This window comes from Terrapene carolina, unplaced genomic scaffold, assembly GCF_002925995.2.
Source record: "Terrapene carolina triunguis isolate 2854851 unplaced genomic scaffold, T_m_triunguis-2.0 Scaffold90, whole genome shotgun sequence".
Classification (NCBI taxonomy): Eukaryota; Metazoa; Chordata; order Testudines; family Emydidae; genus Terrapene; species Terrapene triunguis.
The window spans coordinates 1,647,860-1,669,606 of NW_020664441.1; the positions used below are offsets into that span (position 1 = coordinate 1,647,860).

Below are 21,747 nucleotides of genomic sequence, written 5' to 3' on the forward strand. Positions count from 1 at the left end.
GAGAAGAACCAGAGTTGGATTTCTGTGCCCATGGGGTGGGCTCTGGGTGCCCCTGGGACTAAGGGCTCGTGACCGGTTCACACCGGGGGCCCGCAGTCCGCTTGGGCGGGCATCGGCCCATCCACGTCCGGCTCCGGCAAGCGACTGCAATCCCTTCCAACGCCAGCAGCGAGCAGCAGCGGGCCGGGCGGCTCACACACACAGGCGCGCGCGGTGGAGTGTGGGGAGCGCGCCGGAGCCTGGCATGCCCCAGTGTGGACGTGAGTCACTCCGCGGAGCCCCTCGTAGCAGCCGCCGCCAGCCAGGCTCCCCCCACATGCCGGCTCCCGGCCGCTCCGGGGCTCGGCTGCCCGCCCCGCCTGCCCGGCTCCCCGCCGCCTGCGGCTGATGCTCGCTGCCCCCCAGCTGCCCCGAGCCCGCCCGTGTGGACCGTACAAAGCCCGCGCCGCTGTCCGGGGACTGTCTTGCCCGGGAGGAGCCCGCGGCTACCAGGAAGGGACCATGTACGTAGACCCGGAGGCTGCCGGCAAAGGTAGGAGCCAGCCCGGCCCCCCCTGCGCGTCTGGGTCTGCCGCGGCCATCAGGCTTCTCCGGGGCCCGCCCGCGCTCTGCTTGCGCCCCTGGGCGCTGTACAGCGCCGAGCACCGGGGCAGCGGCGCGACCCCCTGTTCGACCCCTGCTGCTCCTGCCGCCCGAAGGGGGGCGGCGGCTGCGTTCCCCTCTCTCCAGGCTGGGCTTGGCCGGGGGATGCCCCCCATTTTCCCTCGGGGTAGCCCTTTGGCTTTGGCAGGCAGCTGCTTCCCCCCCTCGGCCGCGCTTGACGCGCACCTGCTGCGCTCGCCCAGGTGCTGCCGGCTGGACGCTGCTGGTACTGCCCTTCCGGGACTGGGTGCGTGGGGACGGCGAGGCTGGGGGAGCCTGCCGGCTTGGGAGCGCAGGGCTCGGCTGCTTAGTGGAACTTCTCTGTGCCCCGAAATGGGGAGCGGGAGCAGGGCACGGCCACAGAATGCGGCTCCAGCCGCCCCTCTCTCATGCCTTCTCTTCTTCGCTTGCTTCATTTCATCTCCTCTCTGCCCCATCTCTCCTTCCGCCTCTGCTCCCATTCCTCCTCCTCCCTGTCCCCCCCTCTGCCCCATCTCTCCTTCTGCCTCTGCCCCCTATTCCTCCTTCCCGTTGCCTCTCTGCCCCATGCCGCCTCTTTCCTGTCCCCCCTCTGCCCCATCTTTCCTTTCTCCTCTGCTCCCATTCCTCCTCCTCCTCCTTCCTCTTTCCTCTCTGTCCCATCTCTCTTTCCTCCTCTGCCCCTATTCCTCCTTCCCGTTCCCTCTCTGCCCTTATTCCACCTCTTTCCCGTACCCCCTATGCCCTATCTCTCCTTCCTCCTCATTCCCCCTCTGCCCCATCTCTCCTTCTGCCTCTGCTCCCATTCCCCCCTCCTTCCCATTCCCCCTCTGCCCCATCTCTCCTTCCTCTCTGCTCCATTCCTCCTTCCCATTCCCCCTCTGCCCCATCTCTCCTTCCTCCTCCTTCCTGTTCCCTCTCTGCCCTTATTCCGCCTCTTTCCCGTTCCCCATCTCTCCTTCCTCCTCTGCCCCCATTCTTCCTCCTCCCCTCTCTGCCCCATGATATCTCTCCTTCGTCCTACTCCTTCCTGTTCCCCCTCTGCCCCCATCTCTCCTTCCCCCTCTGCCCCATCTCTCCTTCCCCTCTTTGCCCCATTGCTTTCCCATTCCCTTTGCTTCTCTGCCCCATCTCTCCTTCCCTCCTCCGTCCCATCTCCATCCCCTTTTCGCTCCCATCTTCCCTGCCCCATTCCTCCTTTCCATTTCTTTCCTCTCTTTGACGTTCTGCTCCCATTACCTCCTTCCTGTTCTCTGCTCACAATTTACTCTATCAGATCTCTGCTCCTGTTCCTCTCTTTCCCCATATCCCTTTTCTTTTCCTCTCCTTATTCCGCTTTTCCCTCTCTTCCACCCACGGAGCTGCCTACTTCTCCTTTCTCCATTCCTTTCCTCTCCTTCCCCGGGTTGTGGGCTTTCTGGAGTTTCCCAGGCAGGAGTTACAGTAGTTTGGGGGGGGAAAGTCACCGCCACTCATTTCAAATGAGTCACCACCCTGCAGAGCTGCCTGAGCAGTGGCACCTGCTATTCCTGGAAGAAATAAACACAACACAAGCAAAACATTCCCGAGTCACTAAGCCAGTTTGAGAGCAGTCAGCCCAGAGTGAGGGGGGAGGAGAGCCTCTCCATCTGGCTGGCTCTGGGGGTCCTGCTCAGGCACAGCTTCCTGGCCTCACCTGCTCCATACCAGCCTCAGTCTTGCCCTCTGAGGACAGGGATTTTGGGAGGCACGTTGGCTGGTGCTCTTTGCTGATCTCATGCTCACAGGGAACAGTTGGCCCACTACCCAGGAATCTGGGACATGCTGGTGTTGCGGGCTAGGACTTATGGCTCTCGGCGGAAGGGTCTGTTGCCAATGCAAAAGAAGAGGGAAGGGGCATTGTCGAACGCAGTGTGGCTGGCTGGGGCCTGGTGTTACCTGCAGGGTTTGGTTGCTAGTAATGATGGGCTCCCAGGGGCATGAGGACAGGCTGTTTTCTTGAGATTTGGGGAGATCCAAGAGATGGGTGGAGTTGCGGGGTGGATTTGTCTTCAGGGGATTCTTCGGAATGTAGTCAAATTTTCCAAGTAATCACGATTCTATTTGAAGGAGATGCTCAGGCCTCAGCTAATTGGGCCTGTAGGAGCTGGCAGACCCAGAACATGGGTCCATCTAGCCCAGTATTCTGTATGTCAGTAGTTCTCAACCAGCGGTCGGGGCCCCCTGGGCGACCGTGAGCAGGTTTCAGGGTGTCCATCAAGCAGGGCTGGCATTAGATTGTCTAGGATCCAGGGCAGAAAGATGAAGCCCCACCATGCAGGACTGCAGCCTGGGGCCCTGAGCTCCAGCACCCACGGATAAAGCCGAAGCCTGAGCAACTTAGCTCCGTGGGGCCCCAGGCAATTGCCCTGCTTCCTACTCCTTAATGCCAGCCCTGGCTTTTGTATGGAGAAAACAGTTGTTGTGGTACAGGTGGGCTGTGGAGTTTTTATAGCATGTTGGAGGGTGGGGGGGCTCAGAAAGAAAGTGATTGAGAACCCCTGCTGTACGTGACCACGACTAGTACCAGATGATACCTGGAGTGAGCAATTATGGAATAACCTGATCTCCAAAGTGTCATCCCAGCTGCCTTAGATACTTACTTGACCCCCACCTCCATACTATCTGAGCACCTCAGAGTCTTTAATGTATTTGTGCTCCCACCACTCCCGGAGATAGATGTGGCGCTGAGGCACGGAGAGCAAGTGACTTGCCCAGGGTCACACAAGAAGTCTGTGTCAGAGCAGGCAGTTGAACCCAGGTCTCCAGAAGCCTGGCTAGTGCCCTAACCTCTGGACTATCCTTCCTAAAACCCTCAGTTAGTCTGACTTTGTCCTGAGCAGGAGAGTTTATATCCCTTCCAAACTTCTGATATTGTTTTTATAACCCTACCTAATGTTCTCATTAGCTGTGCAAACATGCAATCCTTTTGTGAATCATGCTAATCACTGACCATAATGATACAGTGTGGCAAGGAGTTCCACTGGTTAATCATGAGTTGTGTGAAACAACATTTCTGTTTACCATTTTAAAATTTGCTGCCCTTCCGTTTCATTGGCCCCCAGTTCTCATCCTGTGCAAGGGTAAATGGGAGTACCTGATCTACCTCCTCTGTGCCAGTCGGTATTTTCTATACCTTGATCATTCCCCTTCTTATTCAGTTCCTCTCCAAACTAAACAGTCCGTCTTTGCAATCACTCTTCATATGGAAGTTTCCTATGTGTCTAATCAGTCCTGCCTCTGAATCCCTATGTTTCTGCTCGATCCCTTTGGAGACAGGGTCCCTAGCATGGCACACAGGATTCCATATGAGGATTCCATTGTTTTACATGCTGGCATTATAATAGTCTCTGTGTAACTCTCCATCACCTTCCTTGTGGCCCATAGTGTGCTGTTTGCTTTTTCCACTCCTGCATACTGAGCAGAGGTCTCCATTGCACTATGCACAATGGGGCCCATGTTTTTCTCCTGAGCTGATAATTAAAGTCGAGCCCAGCAATGTGTGTGAGTAGTTCTTGCTGTGGGCCACTTCATTACTGCAGCCCCTTGTTCTGTCCTGGCCCCTTACCAGGAGATTGAGCCCCCGAATCTATCACTCCACCTGTCTCTGCCCCACTGAGCAATCCCACTGCTTGCCCCCAGACTAGGCAGCTTCAGCCTGAACAGCTCTAGGTTTGGCATCTACCTTTCTGTGTGGGCAGCTCTCTCCCAGCCCCTGCGGTGAGCTGCCCTCACCACATTAACGCTCCCTGGGCTCCTCCCTGCCCTGTGGCATTTGGGTGTCCATGCACTAGAGCCCCCTAGTCCCAGCGCACCCCTGCTTTGAGCCCCTCCTCCCAACATTCCGAATGGGCAAAGCCCCCTGTGCCTGCCTCAACCCCACCCTGAGACCCGCTGTCACCATGATCCTATCCCACTGCCTTCCACTGCACTAATGATCCTGCCCTGACCCCGGTTTCCCCCATGATTTATGGATGACTGTCCCATGCCCCACTGCTGGCCTAATGACTCTGCCTGAGCCCCAGGTCATCCCAATGTGCTCACCCGTACCTGCCTCTCCTTGTCATAGAGACAGCCCCACCTTGGTCCTTCTCCCCTCCGATCCTTGGGCTCTCGCGCGGAAGGGTAGATTTCTGGGATGTAAAGATGCCACATGGAATGGAATTGAATGTCTGCCTTAAAACGGGGGGAGGGAGAGGGAGCCAGGTAGGGGCAATGATAAGGCAGTACAGATTTCCCCTCTCAGGCCCTGGACAAATATGGGTTATTTTGAGTGGGCTTGATCCTGCTAGGAGCAACTCCTGGGGGTGCCAAGCACGCTCAGCTTCCACTGAGATTCCACTGAAGTCTGTGGGAGTTGAGGGCACACAGCCCCTTGCAGGATCCAGCTCTGTATGATGTCTCTCTCCATTGTGTGGCCTGGAAGCAGGCCAGCCAGATACAGAAGCTATGACGACAGGTGTGGCTTCCTCAGACGCAAGTTCAGCCAGAGCGCCAAGAAACCTAGCTCTGCACGGGTTGGCAAGATGGGCCTTGCTGTGTGGGGAGACCAGCATGAGCGGCAATGGGTTGATGGGGGACCTGGTTTAGTTCCTGTGCTGAAATCTCTAGTCTGAAAGCAATCACAAGGAGCAGCCTTTGGAGGAGTGTGTCCTGAGACAGGGACAATAGCTACAACAGCAAAAACAGGAGCAGCAGCAGAGAAATAAATACCAATGCCTGCACAGAACCGTGGCCTCAGATCTTGTTAGAATTCACGCATTACGCAAGGTGAGACTACTGGATTGGTATGTGGATGGGCACCTCCCTGGACACTGGGTGTGAGTACTTGTACGGGAGATGTCCAGGAAACATAGAGGTGCTGCAGGAAATACTGTTGGTGACTCAGTAGATGCCACGTCCCCTCTGTCTGTACTTGTTCCAATGCCCCAGCCTGGTGCTAGGGGGCACTTTGCCATAGGCGGCATCATCATCTGGCTGAAGTATGATAAAACCAAGGTGCTGATCACGTGGTCATTTAAGATCCCCTGACAGGACCCCTATATCCTGGTCAAACTTCCCCGCAGGTGCTTACGTCTTGCAAAAATGAATTCCTGTTCCACTTTCAATTGGAAAGAGTATCACCCTTCATTTCCTGGTGCAAATTTGTGTAATGTTGCTGTGTGCTGTTAAACAGCAGTTGCACCTCTCTCCAGAGGTGGCTGCATTTCAGTGGTGCAGGAAGCCTTGAGAGATTTGTGAAATGTAATTCATTATGACTTGTAAAATACTTTGGGACTTTTGGAGGAAAGGTGCTTTATAGCCCAAGGTGGTGGTATTAATTATTACCTAACTGTAAACAATCCACAGTCCAGTTAAACAATGGGAGGAGTTGGGAGCCATTATTAAGGGAAATAGTCTAGGGTGAAAAGAGACATTACAGGTGTAATTCAAAGCAAGAACAAACTGAGGTGGTTTCTAAAGAGCTTTTCCAGAGGCCAAGAGTGGCAGAGAAGGCTCTTGCTCTGACTGATTGTGGCAAGGGATTGCGTGGAGGGAGCAGGGAGGTGGTCATAGTTTTGTGAGGTTTGGGGAATGGGTGATGCCACACATGATATCCAGCTTCCCAGGGGAGTTACACTTCCTATAGCACATCTGAGGGCTTGATCTCTTGGAAAAAGCGGATCAGCCTTAATGTCAAACGAAATTTCTCCCACATGACCCTCTGAGTGAGATTTCTGCCCCCCACCATCCATGTTGCCCCTCCCATCTCTTCTGTCCCCATGTAATGACAACAAGGAGTCTGGTAGCACCTTAAAGACTAACTAAGGTGCACCAGACTCCTTGTTGTTTTTGTAGATACAGACTAACACGGCTACCCCCTGATTCTTGACCCCATGTAATGAGGCTCTGTCTCTTTCCATCTCAGCCCGTGGAGTGAGACTGCCCACTCCTGTCTGGCAGCGTGAGAATTTCTGATGCCCCCAGCACTTCTGCGGGGGCAATTTAATAGCGGCTGTCCCCGTCACTGTGTGAGGAAGGCCTGGGGTGCGGGGGATCAGCACCCCACATGACAGAGCCTCCTATGTCCCTGGGGCAGCCCTTTCCACTGCTCCTTTGGTGCCTCTGCTCCTCTGATCACCAGCTGCACTGACAGAGCCGAGCTGCCTGAGTGATGGCCCCTCACGACTTGGTGAATAAATAACCAAGTGCCTGCTGTTTTCTCAGGGGAGGGGGGAGCTCCTGGATCTGGGATAAAAAGGTCTGCCTGTTTGAGCGGTAGGTGTCGGGATGGCAGAGCAGGGGAGTGGAAGGGAAGGTGACTCCTGAGGGCTTGTGGTGCGGAGACAAAAGATGGGTTGGTTAAAAATAAGATCAAATAACATCAAAAAGATTGTAGCCTGCGGCCCTGGTACAGACAGCACAATGGCCCTGAACTTACATGAGCAGAACAGCCGGGAGAGGAGCGGGGGGGGTATGTACCGGGGAAAATCACCAGCGGAGAAGCAGACACAGAGCGAGGAGCTGAAGCAGACACAGAGTGAGGAGCTCAACCAGGCTACCAGCCATTCTGCACAGCGCTCTCCATCCCCTCCTTGGGCTGGGTGGCCGGAGAGGCCAAAGAGCCATTTCCACGAACAAGCCACCTTTGCTTCCCTTGGGCCTCCCTGTGCAGCTCTGCAGACTTGCGTCTGACTCCCTGCTACTCCAGATTTGCCTCTTTGGCTGTGATAGTGCCCCTCCATCCTGCCCCACAGCACCACCCTGCTATTTCTGCCCCAGCTTTCACTTCAGTCCTCTTGATCTAGGGCATCCTCTGTTATGTCAGGTCTGGCGCTGCTGATACATTTACCTGCATGTGCCTCTGCCAAAGCCCCAAAATCCAGCCCTACAGCATCCTCTGCTCTTCTGCTCCTGAGGTCCCTGCATCGGTTTGCCAATCCCCTCAATCCTGCCCTGTGTTATCCCTCTGTTGTTCCAGCCCTGGGCTCAGCCAATGCCTCTCCATCCTGCCCTGCAGCGCCACCCTGCTAGTTCAGTTCTGGGCCTCCTGTCCTGCCAATGCCCCTCCATCCTGCCCCACAGCGCCACCCTGCTAGTCCAGTTCTGGGCCCCCTGGTTTCCCAATGCCCCTCCATCCTGCCCCACAGCACCACCCTGCTAGTCCAGTTCTGGGCCCCCTGGTTTCCCAATGCCCTTCCATCCTGCTCCACAGCACCACCCTGCTAGTCCAGTACTGGGCCCCCTACTCTGCCAATGCCCCTCCATCCTGCCCTGCAGTTCCCTCTTCATGCCACCCCTGGGACCCTCCAAAGCAGAGACCATACCAACTGTTGCCAGCTCCTGCAGCAGTGGTTTTCAGGCAAATTAAATCAAGACCCAAGGTCACATTTGAACCCGGATCTGCTGGGCTGAAAGGCCACTGTGTGAAACTGTTGCATTACGAGCTCCCTCCCTCCTCCTCCCACTGGCCTCCTCCTGGCTTTTCTCTCTCTTCATCCCTCCCTTTCCCGCCTACTAGCTGTAAAATTTCTCCTCTCCTGCTCTCAGGTGCTGGTGCCTCCCAGAATAGCTCCCATGCCAAAGGAGGGGTGGGGAGAGAGACACACACCCAGTGGTGACAGGTGAGATAAGGTTACTAAAATTAAACCTGCCTTGGCTGCAGCTGCAGGAAGTGGAGTTGGAGGCGAGGGATCCTCAGACAGGAATATGCTCTGGCCAGGCCCAGAAACTGCACAGGCCAGCCCCAGTTTTGTTTCCAATGAAAGATGGGGCAGGGTGGGCGGAGAGTGCCCCCTCCCCAGCCAGGAATGATGAGTGTGGAAGGAGCTTGGGGCTGATTTCCGTGGCCTGATCTCGCAGCCTTCAGCCTGCCAGGGAGAGAGAGAAGGAAATGAAGACAGATGTAGATAATATCGCTGCCACCCCAAGCCCCCAGGGGCTCGGCTACAATATGTATTATGGATGAATTCAGCAGGGGAAAGGCTTTCGAAGAGCAGACGGCAGGGCTGGCAATAAGGGATTGTGTTCAAAAGGCAGAGACTAGGGAAAGCATAGAGTGGGGTGGCTTGAAAAGCCACCAGTTGGCTCAGCATGACCCGTTCCCGGGGGGGGGGGGGGGGGGATTTAAAGGCAGGTGCCAGGATACTTATGGAGTGGATGCAAGCCCCTTCTGCCATTGGGGGTGGGATCCTCACTTCCAAACAATGGGACTCTCCAACACTCCCTTGACCTCCTCATAGGGCTAGTCCCTGCCCTACCCAGCCTTCCCAGTTCCCTCTTGGCTTCATAGATTTTAGGGCCAGAAGGGACCATTATGATCCCCTAAGCTGACCTCCAGAATCACAGTCAATTAAGTGTCACAGCTAAGGCTATAACCCACATGTCTGGCATTCACTTCCATGACAGAGGTGGGATAGAACCCAGGAGTCCTGATTTCTGCTCCCCACCTTTACCGCCAGAGAACTCTCTCTGCTGGATCCAGCTTCACAGTTCACCTGCTAGCCCATCCTGCTGCTGCCCATGGAGTGGGCTTGAGTCTGTGGGGCTCAAGGGTGGGCTGCAGAGCTCTCTGTCTGTGGCAATGCCCTGCCGTGCCCAGCAGGTGGATGAGGAAGGATTTGTTAGATAGTGAGAAGAGATGGACTTCCTGGAGCCTTCACCCCCCACCTCCTCCAAGGGAGCTCTGGGTAGGGGCTGAACAGACTTGGGGACTAAAGGAGGCCATGTGCTGAGAGCAGTGGAGTGGGGTGAAGGGGGCCAGGGAGAGTATTGACTGACTCCTTCCTTGACATCTCCCATAATACAAACTCACTCCTCCATGTTCAGCTCTTCTCATCAGTCCGTTCTTCCTCTCTCTTCACCCCCATTGCCCAGTCCTCCTTATCCATCTCTCCACCAGTCTCCCGTGTCTTCTCTTCTTTCCTCTCTTCCTGTCTCGTCCACTTTCCCCACCTAGATCTGGTCCTTACTCACTCCCCCCGCCCCATCCCTTCTGTAGTCCCCTTCCTACCTTTCTTCTTCCCCTGTCTATCCATCTTCCTACCACGCTCATCACCATGGTATCCGAGCACCTCTCTCCGTCTCTTGTTCACCCCCGCCCCATCCAATCTGTCTTGTTTTCCTGGGACATCTGTGCAATTGGCTCGTTAGGGACGTCAGGAAGCCAGACAGACCAGCACCCAGGTGAGATGGCCACTGATGCTGCAGGATAAGAAGGAGGGAGACAGGAGGAGCGGGAGGGAGAGGTCACCTTGTGTGGAGTTAATGAGGTTTAAAAGGGAAGTGGCCAATCTCGCAAGAGGAGAGAAAGCGGGGGCGGCTGAGGTCCGGGGACTGAAATCGCCCTGCCTCTGCACCAGCTCAGGGATGGATGAATCTTTACTCGAGGATATAGACAAGCTCTGAAGCTGTGGGGAGATGTAACAGGGTGGCTTGCCCGTTAAGGTCTGAAGGCCTGGGCCAAGCCAGCCCGAGTTACTAAGGAGGCACACCTCAGGAGAGATCACCTCATTCCCTATAAAGAGTAGCAGGGAGCTGCAAAGGGGGATGCGAAGGGAGGCCAGAGGCGAGTGACCTGATGCATTTGGGAGCAATTAGGCTCTGGCGGAGGAACCTGGGACTTGGGGAGTGAAACCACAGGCAGGAAAATCCTGGGAATGACCTGATGAGGTGATAAACGGAGGAACTTGGGAACTTCAGTTTGAGTGTTTGTTAAATTGCAGCAAGGGTGGTTTAGGTTGGACATTAGGAAAAACTTCCTAACTGTCAGAGTGGTTAAGCACTGGAATAAATTGCCTAGGGAGGTGGTGGAATCTCCATCATTGGAGATTTTTAAGATCAAGTTGGACAAACACCTGTCTGGGATGGAACAGATAATACTTAGTCCTGCCATGAGTACAGGGGACTGGACTAGATGACCTCTAGAGATCCCTTCCAATCCTACGATTCTATGAGCAGGGGCAGGTTTGGAGATACCCATTAGACTGGCTCTTTGCAGGGGAAGAAAGCCTCGAACATGGCACCAGGCCCTCCCTTTGGATGCCTTTAGTAGGTCTCCTGGCTTCCTATTGGCCAAGGTGGTGCAAGGGTCTGAGATTCCCCTTGTGGGAGATTTTTGGTCAGCCTCTGCCAAGCCTGTTGTGGAGAAAGCCAGTGCTTTTCATGGTTCGGTGGGTGAGCGTCACCTGCCTTTGAGGAGTTCCTGAGATCCGTTTGGATGTTGCTGTCGATCCATTTGCTTCTGGTTGGGTCCTCAGGGATTCAAAACCTCATGCAGCGTCATTGTGAGCTATTCATCACGAGTGAGATGGGCAACTGAGGAGTGAAGTTTATTTGAGTGTCTGGCCTGGGCCAAGAACTAGCTGCAGGGTTCTCCCGTAGCTGATCCAGCTCCCCAAGAGGTGGTAGCTAGGTCGATGGAAGAATTCTCCTGTCGACCTAGTGCTGTCTACCCCAGGGGTGAGGTTGGCATAGCCACGGCTCTCAGGAATGTGGACTTTTCATGCCCCTGAGGGATGTCACTATGGCAGTGTAAGCTCCCTGTGCAGACTAGCCCTGAGGTTATAATACCTCTGGAGAGGCACCACCACCTGGGGAGCCTCGCATATGCTGGTTCAAATTGGACTCTCCAGAGGCCAACAGACAAAGAAAGGACTTTTGGATAAATAGTACAAGCTTGAACTCACTCGAGCCTTCACTCTGGTTCCTGATCTATGGACTGATCCAAATGTGTAACCACAGGAAAAACCCAGCTGTGGGGTTTGAAGGACTGACCAATACCAGAGCGCTGGGTTGGAGCTGGGGGTGCCCTCTGGTAAGCTTTTTAGCATGTGTGTCGGTTCTTTTATGGGTTGTATGTGCTTTCTCTGTAATGCTTTTACCTTCAGAATAAATGTTTGCTTAGAAAGAGCTGTGTGGTCACTTGTAACTGCTGGCAATACACTGGCCATAGCTCGCGGAGAGGGCAAAGGGCAGATGCTGGCCTCTTGGGCAGTCTGCCTTGTTGTGGACATCACAGTGTAGGCAGGGAACTGTGCAGCCTTAACGCTCCTGGTCAGAAGGGAGTGCAACGTGGGTCTCTGCCCATGAGAGGTGACGGCTGGGAGCCAGAAACCTTTACATGCATTCCCTCATATAGGAATGATGGAGGGGGAAAATATAGGTGCAGTTATCCTTAAAACTGGAACGCAGCAGCTCCGTTCTCTGCTGTTGGTGCTACTCTTGGATGCTTGGGGCGGCAAAAACGCTAGAGCCGGCCCTGCCCTCATCCATTCCAGTGCAGGGTCTGTTTCACACCTACACCAGCACCACATCTAGTCTATTTCCCCATGATCTTGGAGACTCCCGAGTCCAACAGGTTTCTGTGGTCCCATTGCTGGTGCTGGGGTAGATCTGACCCACATCCCCTTCACGGTGGGACGGATAGATAGCCCTGGGTCGGGGGGCATTTGACTCCTTGGTTCCTCCCTCTATCCTGGTTATTTCTTGGGCCTGGAAGCCACTGGGGCTAACTCCTGCCCTCCTGAAGATCACCCATATAAATAGTGTGTAGGGTGAATAAAATGCTTTTGAGCTGAAACTCACCAGTGCCCACCTCCTTACCTAGTCTAAGGGTCTATCCGCCATATTCAGCACCTCCAGCTCCCTGCTGCCTTGTACACCACTGACCGGACCCTCTCCTCCATGGGTTTCCTGACTGTGTCTTTTCCTAGTTCCTCTCTTCCGTGTTACCATCGATGGATCCTCTTCCTCCTACCTCTCGGTACTGTTTCCCAGGAGTCTACCATTCATCCACTACGCTTTCCCCCTCAACTTGCACCCTATCCTCTCTTGTCACCTCACAGACCACTCTCAGATCCATCTCTGCAGCCCTGTACTCCCTGCCTAGGCCACATCTCTGTCTCTCTCCACACATCCCTAAACTCTCCCATGTCTTCATCAGCACTGACCACTCCTCCCTCCTGCCCATCTCTCAAGCCTGTGCCCTCGGGAAAATCCTTGACTCCTCCCTTTCCTTCTGTCCTCACATCCAGGCTTTCCCCAAACCCTGCTGCTCTCCCTCTAGCCATTGCCCCTTCTTCTGGCCCCACTGCTCACTCCTCCTCTGTGCGCCCACCTCTGGAGGGGGTTGGTTTGGTGGTGGGGAGCCAGGTAGCAAGCGCCTTTATGTACCTGGTGACAGATTCTCAGCTGCAGCATGTGTCCCTGGTGACTGCAGTTCCCTCTTATCGGGGCCCTCAGAGAGGCTCCCCCAACACCTGCTGCAGCCTCTTAGTTGTGAGCTATTATGAGTCTATTACTCCCACTCCAAACTCTTGACAAGGGCTGGCTCAGAGTGGTGGATTGATTAGAAGCTGCTACTGTTGGTTTTTAAAGGCCCTGGCTGTCCTCCCGACCTGCTCCTCTTGGAGTCTCAGTGACCGTCCTGCTTTAAGAGATTCCGCCACCTTGTCTTGGATCTGTTGTGGATCGTGCCTTCCTGGGGGTGGGGTTTTGTGGGGAAGGGGGGTGGGTATATCTGTGCTGCATCTGTGGGACCCGGGCTTGTGGGCTCGGTGTTTCCAAGCCTGTGCTTGAGCATCCACACTGCACTGTAAACTTGGGTTTGCAGTTGCTGGACTTGGGTCTCACAACTGTGCTAACACATCCATACTGCACTGTGCAGACCTTCTGACTCAGGCCTGTGGCTCGAGCTGTGTCCACACTGCAAAATGACAGAGCTTGCACCCGAGTCACAGTGGGACTCAAGCTCTGACCAACCCCATTAGTAGGGTCCTAGTACCTGGGTCTTGAGTGCTTGCTGACCTGTGTCAGGGTGGATGGATGGAAGGGGGGTTTGGGCTCAAACCTGAGTAACAGCCTGGGTTTAGTGTGCAGTGTAGACAGGCCCAGGGTGTGCAACTTACTCCCTGGCCAGGGCTACAGAGTGGGGACTGTACCTTTTTCTGGGGTTGGAACATGGGGTAGGATGTGGTAGGAGCTAGACTTTTATCTGAGGTAATGGGGTATGGATGGAGCCTATTTCTGGGACAGAGACCTGAGGCAAAGAGTGGGGTATCAGGGTGAAAACTTGACTTTTATCTGGATGGAGACACAGGCCAGGCCTCGGTCTGAGTCGGAGCTGGACTAGGCCCTTTCCACAGGTGGGGCCATGGGGGCACAGAGCCGGCTGGTCATTGGGGCTAAGAGAGGAGGGAAGTGTGTGGTGTTGCTGGTGAGGGGTCACTAGTGGTGCACAGGGTGACTTGCTTGCTGTGTGTATAAGTCTGGGGGCCATTGAATTTGTGGGAGACTCGCCAGTTTGGTGATCAGGACACTTAGCAGGCACTGTAGAGAAAGAGAGCGACAGGAGACAAAGGGGCTGGGTGAGCTCATCAGAACTAGCCCCCCTTCACCAGGTCTTATTTCGCCTCCTGCTGGGAGAGGCTGAGACTAGGATACCTATGAGCTCCCCACACAGTGTCCTAATCCTATTCCCTATAGCGCCCCCTGCTGGGAGAGGCCAGCACTGGGATTGTTTTCTCCCCTCATCTCCTCTCCTGTGACAGTGAGAGTCTGGAAGTGTCACTTTCTGTCCCTCTTTCCCTGTCACTCAGTCACCCCAGCTGTGTGTGAATAATGGAAGGCTCCGAAGTGAAGTGATTTTGGGTGGTGGTGCGGCTCTCTCCCCTCTCAAACGGCTCTAAAACGGAAGCAGCTCTGGGAGGCGTCCCACTGCTGGAGGGCACCGGCTGCCCCTGAAACAATGCTGAAATGGCAATGCCAGTGTGTGTAGCCATAATGCTGCCCAGTGGCATAAATGTGCTGCCCCCGCTGCCAGCAAGGGCAGATGGAGGCTGCACCAAATGTTTAACGGCAAGCCAGCCGGGGAGCTGGGAGAACGGTGGGGACTGCCCTCGCTGCATGGGTCACTGATTCCACACACTGCTCCCCATGTCCGTGCTGGATCCAGCTCTCCCGCCAGGGCTGTACATGCGGCGCCTGCAGGGGACAGAGACAGTACAAGCCAAACAAGCTTCCCTGCTGGCTTCCAGCCTCCACGCTCGCCTGCATGCAGAGACGGTAATAGCACGCTGCAGCCAGGGAGAGATTCCATCCCGCGCCCTGGCAGGCCTCAGGGATTCCTCCCCCTTTGTTACTGGGGCACGCCAACCTGGGGAGAGCACCCCTTGCTGCTTAGAGGGAGACAGAGTCCCTGCTGTCAGACCCAGGCATCTCCTCTCCCCCTGCACTAGCCATTGGGATGGGGGCGCCCCACGCTTGCTGTAGGGTCAGATCTCCTTGTGCTCTTTCAGTAGAGCAGTGGTTCTCAAACTTTTGTACTGGTGACCCCTTTCATACAGCAAAATCTCTGTGTGTGAAACCCCCACCCCCGCTTATAAATTAAAAACACATTTTTTATTGTTAACACTATTATAAATGCTGGAGGTGAAGCGGGGTTAAGGGGTGGTGGCTGATAGCCCGCAACCCCCCACGTAATAACTTTGTGACCCCCTGAGGGGTCCCGACCCCCAGTTTGAGACCCCTGCAGTAAAGGGCATTCAGCCTTCAAGAGTCACATTGATTAGGTGAGGCCTTAAAGCCCTGCTGCATGTGTCCCCCCTCCCATGCACTCCCAGGCTGGCGGGTGGGTGAGAAAGGGAGTGGGAAGGGAGGGGGGGTGAGTGGACAGATGTGTGTGAGCAAGCCGGTGGAATCCATTTGCGCTGGTAGCTGTTTTTGTTTGGTCTTTGTATTTAAGACCAAAGAAGCTAACACCCAGGGTAAGAGGAAAAGTCAGCAAAGATGATGCAGCTTCTGGCTTTCTCATTTACAGCTTAGCTGCTGGAAGAATCTCAGGTAAGCACCCAATATGCACCATCTTATTAGCCACGCCGAGGCTCTGGCTAGGATTGGACTAAAGCATTTAGTTTATCCAAGAAGAGGTTAAGTAGGAGGAATTAGTGGCCAGGGAATTCTGTGAGAGAACTAGCAGAATAGCCCTTCAAAGGCATACATTACAGATCCTAGCACAGGGAGTGTGACAGGGAAAGAGGGGCCATGGCTGGGCTGTTTGTTGAATTCAGATTATTCTCGCTTGCAAGAATGGCCCCTTGTGGGCTGTTGTAGCCAGGTGTAAATTAGAGCAGTCCCAGTGCTGCTCTAGCTTTTGCAGAGGGCTAAGCAGGCTTGCCCCCTCCCCCCCATTTTCCTATGTGGAGCATAACTCATCTGGAAAGGAAAATCTGGTGTCAAACCAGCATTTGGGGAATGGGAGGAGGCATGAGTCCTGGACCTACAGGAGATAAGAAAGGGTCATAGCTCACAACTCAAGAGGGAAGGTGCCCCTAAAATATTGAAACAACCATCAGTCTAAATCTGGATTCGGAGTGCCTTACCCTTGGCCCTGCATATGCTGTTACAGGCACCGTTATGGCTAATAGAACTGCACACACTCCTTGTTGCAAACAGATGGATCGTACAGCATTGGAAATCAATGCCGGGGCTGCATAGACCTTGCTGGCACGGAGGGTTAGAAGAGCTGGCCGGCCTCAGAAGAGCAACGCATCATGTAGAGAGACTCTTGCGCTGTAGCATGCTGATCCGGATCCAGCTTTCGGACCTCCCAAAGCTCCAGTGGGATTGGATTTTTGTTTGTTTTGCTTTGGGCCCAGTGCTCATATCAGCGCAGTCGTGGATTAGGTGAGTGCCGAGAGGTGTGGTCAGCTTGTGGATGTGCTCCACTGATCCCTACTGCATGGAAGCAGAACTGCTCAGTGTGTGACTCAGCCCTTATGTTATGCTGCTAACAACTATAGGAGAGTCTCCTTTAACTCAAGTGGGAGGGGCTTTGGGAGCAGGAGGGGCGGAGCTCTGTCCCTGCTGTCATTGTGTGTACAATTCTAAGCCGCCATGGAGGCGTAGTGAGAGCTGTGAAATCCAAGCTGGCCACAGTCTCTACTGTGTGTAACCCTTGAGTTTGGCCATATTGTTACAGCCTTCAGTGACAGTGTAACCCATCCGACACAGCACTGACCCGCACAAAGGACTGTATCTAGCATAACGGGTGTGTAACAATATTACCTAGCTCTTAACTAGCACATTTCTTCAGTAGATCTCAAAGCACTTTACAGAGGAAGGTCAGGATCGTTATCCCCATTTTACAGGTGGGGAAACTGAGGCGCAGGGAAAGTGGCATGCCCAAGGTCACCCAGCAGGCCAGTGGCAGAGCTGGAGAAAGATCCAAGCTCACCTGAGTCCCAGTCCAGTGCTGCATGCTCTAGGCCAGTGGTTCTGAACCAGTGGTCTGGGGCCCCCTGGGGGGCCACGAACAGGTTTCAGGGGGTCCACCAAGCAGGGCCAGTGTTAGACTTGCTGGGACCCAGGGCAGAAAGCCGAAGCCCTGCCATGTGGGGCTGAAGCCCGGGGCCCTGAACCCTGCCACCTGGGGCGGAAGTCGAAGCCTGAGCAACTTAGCTTTGCCAGTCCCACCGTGGTGTGGGGCCCTGGGCAATAGCCTTGCTTGCTACTCTCTAATGCCGGCTCTGGCTTTTATATGCAGAAAAAAGTTGTGGCACAGGTTGGCCATGGAATTTTGATAACAGGTCGGGGGGGGGGAGACTCGGAAAGAAAAAGGCTGAGAACCCCTGCTCTAGGACACACTGCCTGCACGTTATGTCCCAGGTGTATTGCACAGACAGTATCAGACCCAGTGCAGTTATCTAGAACCAGATACATCAATCAGGCTCTTATTTAGGTGCCTCAGTGAGAGCTGAGCTGTTTTGAAACCCTGGCCCTGCTTGTGGGTGCTGAGCCCTTGAAATCTGGCCTTGAGCTTTTGTGAATCTGGCGCCATTGTCTGCAGAGTTTGCCTGCTTCCAAGCCACGCCTCTCGCTGTCCTCGCACTCCTGAGTGTTAGGAATGGTGACATTATTACCAGAGAGTCTGTTACCTTCCTTCCCACTCTGTGCATGCTGCTGCCCCAGGGTGTGTAAGGGAGGGGGGAGAGGAAAGGGCAGCCTTGTCCCTGGGGGGTGTGATCAAAGGGGAGGGGGAGCGACTGCCCTGCAAGGCTTAATGGGGAGAAGACCACTTGGCCTGGGATCTGTGAGTGAGGGGGCACAGGGAGTTGACCTGTGATTCAGGGAGGAGGGCAGAGGGCTGTGTATGGTCAGCAGAGGCGGTTCCACACCTGGGAGTGGGTATGGGATGTTTGGGAGTGCAGTGGGGCAGGAGCCCTGCACAGAGTGAGCTCTGCTGATTGCAGACAGGGGTGGGAATCAGGCTGGGATCCCGGGGGGGGGGAGGGGTGTCCATGTGGCTAGGAAGGGCTCTGGGCATGTAGGGGGAGCGTGTGTCTGGGCCGTGTCGCCTCCTCTGGCTGCCGTTTAACGAGCACAGCGGTGTGGAATTGCTGCCTCTCTCCTGCAATCAGCGCTGCTCCTGCCCAGCAGCAGCCACTGCCAGCCCAGCTGGGGGCTTGGCTGCCTGTCTGCCCCTGCTGCAAGGTACTTGCTCCTGGACCAGGCTCCTTCCTCATTTCCTCTGCCCCCCATGCCCAGGTGCTTCTCCGCAGGGGTGGAGAGTGAGGGGATCAATTCTTGACAGGTGGAAGCTGCTGATGGCCTCCCACACTGAGCCCGTCTCCTGGGGAGAGTAGCAGTGGTAATCATGAGTCTATGCCAAGGCCCCTGCCAGCTGTGCTCTGAGTCCTGGGATCCCTTTGGCCCAGCAGAAACCAGAAGATAGGGACACTCATGCCTAGGGCTAGTTCCCTCACTCCTCCCCAAGCACTCTGGTCTAACACCTGCGGGAGGTCGGGGGGTGAGGAGAGTCCCTGCCTGGAGCACAGGAGTGGGCTTCTGCTCCTGCTTTGTCACTAAGTCAGTGTGTGACCAGGACCTCCCTATGCCTCAGTTTCCCCATCCAGTTAAAGAGGGGTGCTATCACCGTAACAGAACTCCTGTCACCCAGCACTTCACAGTTGTCCCTGTGCTCCACCTTGTGTCCACCCATTGTGTGGCTTCTCTGTGCCCGCAGGGATACAGTGCTGCTCTTCCAAAAGCACAGGCGCCTGCACCTACCCCATCAAACGAGAATCTCCATTCTCTGGCAGCAGCATGGGGACTTGAACATGTGGGGAATCAGTTCCACTTCCATCCAGTAGGGAGCAGTGGTGCCTGTCTGTTTATTACCCCATTTGCCTCTTTCAAAGGGTTGCTGTGAGGCTTAATCCACAATGCTCTTGGAGATCCCTGGTGGGAAGGTGCTACAGGCTAGCAAAGTGTTGCTGTACACTAATAAAGGGGGTGCAGGGTGCGTGTGTGTGGCCTCTACCCCCAGTGTCAGGTTGAGGGCAGCTGTCCCCATCCCGAGCCTTGCTACCCTAAAGAATTCATTCTGGACAAAGCCTTGGACTGCACGGCGTAGGAGACAATCCCATGCTGGTCTCTGGTTCTCTGTGGGCCTCTATGAAGCCTAGCCCTAGGGTATTGCTGGGGCAGGTGCTCTCGCCTCTCTCTCTCCCCAAGGACCCGGAGCTTTGGCTGAATCTGATTGAGCGCTTGCAATGGTGCCGTGCACTAGGAACGAGGAGAGCGCAGTGGTAGGGAGCAAACTGGGGGAGCCGGCTGCTTTCTCAGCTGTGGCTGTGGGCGGCTGTCATGCGGCTCACTTACTGCGTGGTGCCAGCTCTGTGCCGGCTGTGGGAGCGGCACCGGGCGCTGATTTTGCTGGGCTAGATGCTCCTCACCATTTCTGCCTGATTCCCGGTGACATCAAAGCTTCCACCGGTGCCTCCAAGCGAAGGTCGCTGGGTTTGTTTCTCTGATTCAGCCTGGGCTCCCCAATCCCGCTAGCTGGCAGCGAAGGGGCCAGGGCTGATTAGAGACTCGGCAGTGACCCCTGAGCCAGAGCAGCACTCTGAAAACCCTTCTGTGGTTTGCTTAAGTGAAAACTAAAAGGCACCACAGACCCGAGGAAGGGGGCTGGTTAGCGTGACGTCAGGCTTTCTCCTGATGGGCAGTGCGGCTGGATCACAAGGTGTCCTTGTGCTGTGCCAAGTATTCTCTCTGTGCCCTGGATGCAGCAAAGGAGCATTGCCCCCAGCTGAAGCAGCTGGCCTGCGTTATCTGAGCACCTCCATGCTCCACGCAGCTTGGAGAGTTCTGCATGGGGGAGTGGAGCGGGGATCACAGGGCTGGTTTAACATGCATGACTGGCTTGTTAGCATCACTTGGGGGGGGGTGCACACACCTGAGGGGGAGGAGAGAGAGATGGGTGTGCATGGATGGATAGGCAGATGCGTATGGGGTGGAGGGACAGGCAGATAGGGTGACAACGCAGGACACTTGTTGCAGAACAGTGGGGTGCAGAGGGGTGAGTGTTGATGGGAGCCCTGGTGACGGAGCTGAGCCCTGGAGGTTTTGGGCAGCTGGGTGTAGGAGGTAGACAGAAAGGGCAATTGCTATTCCTTCTTCCTCCCCTCACCCCTGCTTTTCTCCCAGCACCCTTGACTGCTGTCCTGGCCCTGTTTTCCCAGGCTCTGTCGATCGCTTCTCTCTGCTCTCCCATGTCGCTACACTGGTCCCTCCCTTGTTTGTTTTTTCTCTTCCCTTCAATTTTCAAGCCTGTCCTTCCTCCTGTGCTTGCTCCCTCTCATGATCCCTGTCATTCAGTCTTCACCTCCTGTCTGTCTGTCTGTCTGGGGTTTGATTCCACCCCCTCCCCAGGGAAGGCCCATTCTGGTGCTCCCGCCCTCTCTGGTCCTCTCGATTGCGGGGTAAATGGGAAAGCCCTGTTCCAGCCCCAGGAGAACACCCCTGCTGGGCAGCCCCAGGGGAAGTCAGTCCCTTTGCAAGCCCCCTGCACACCCATTTGCTAGTAAGGCACGTGTGTGCCACGTCCCTGATACAGCTGCTGTGTCCCCTCGGCTGCAGAACTGTGTTTGAAATTACCTGAGTGGTAAGGACAGACTGTTTGAAAGTGACACAAAGAGACATGTGGGAGCTGATGCCGGGCTTCCTGTGGGCCTGCCAGTTGCCTTGTCAGCCTGCCTCTCTTCCTGTTACTTCCTCAACAGGCACAGGGGCCTTGGGGGGTCGCATGTGTTCCCTGCAAAGATCCATTTCAGGGGCTAGCACCTGCATTTGGGGTCACTGTCCTGCCTAGAATCCGAGGAAAGTCCTGCTGGGCCTGGGCTGGGCCGGGCCAGTCTCCTGCAGGGGTCATCACCCGGCCTGGCCTGGATCGCAGTGGCCTGGGGTGAGCCTCCCTTCAGTTCAGGCTCAAGGGAGTGCCAGTACATGGCCGCTAGTTAGCAGAATGGCATGTGCTGCGACTGCCAACAGGAAGATCTCACTGTAGGAGAAATGGCCCAGGGGGTGGGAGGGCCCACCTTGTGTCCTGGGTGATGATTGCTCTGGGTGCGGCTGGTTAGAAATACTCTCCTGATCTGGCTTGGCATGTGTGTGTACGTGAGTGTGTGTTAGACTGCACTATTGCGTAGGTGTATTCCAGTGTACATTGTGTGCACGCTGTGTGTAGGGCTGGGTTAAGTGTGTGTATATGTGTTGCTTTGTGTAGGTGTAGGAGTTCACACTTGCTCCCGAGGGAATTCTCTGCCACTGCGTATGCGCAGAATTTATGTCCCCCGCAGATTTCTTTGCTTCCACACAGAAAAATGACTTTCTGACGGGGAAGCAAAAGGAAGCCACAAGACCGGTCATGAGACCCTCCCCAGCAGTATGTTTCGGGTGCCCAGGGCAGCCAGCAGAGAGGTAAATCACTGTGGGGCAAGGGGCAGGACTGGGGAAGACCTGGCTGGTGGCTCCTACCCTGCGCCAGGCTCAGCTGCTAGTCCCAGCTGGGCTGGGGAGGACAGGACTTCCTCTTGCCCTGTATGGCATCCGGGGCTGTGTCAGAACCACCCCCAGATTTCTACCCTGGCTGTAGGAAGCTTGCAAACTCCTCCCCCCCCCCCCCCCCCAACGCTTCCTGCGCCCATCGCTCCTCAGCTGTGGGGGAGGGATCACTGTACAGGGAGCTGCTTCCCCATCCACCCAACCCCTGTGCATCTGGACCCTTGTATCCAGACCCTCCTGCTGAGCCTCACCCCCCCAAAAAAACACCTAGAAACCCCCCCCCCC

The 21,747-nt window shown here is 55.4% G+C and overlaps 1 protein-coding gene across 1 annotated transcript in view; it reads left to right on the forward strand.

Annotated features, from left to right (window-relative positions):
* Positions 1 to 21,747, forward strand: part of SYT7 (synaptotagmin 7) — a 220,207-nt gene that overhangs the window by 55,521 nt on the left and 142,939 nt on the right. Inside the window, exon 2 of the mRNA XM_029911227.1 lies at positions 406 to 532. Coding sequence (XP_029767087.1) covers positions 406 to 532 — 127 coding nt within the window. The remainder of the gene's footprint in view (positions 1 to 405; positions 533 to 21,747) is intronic.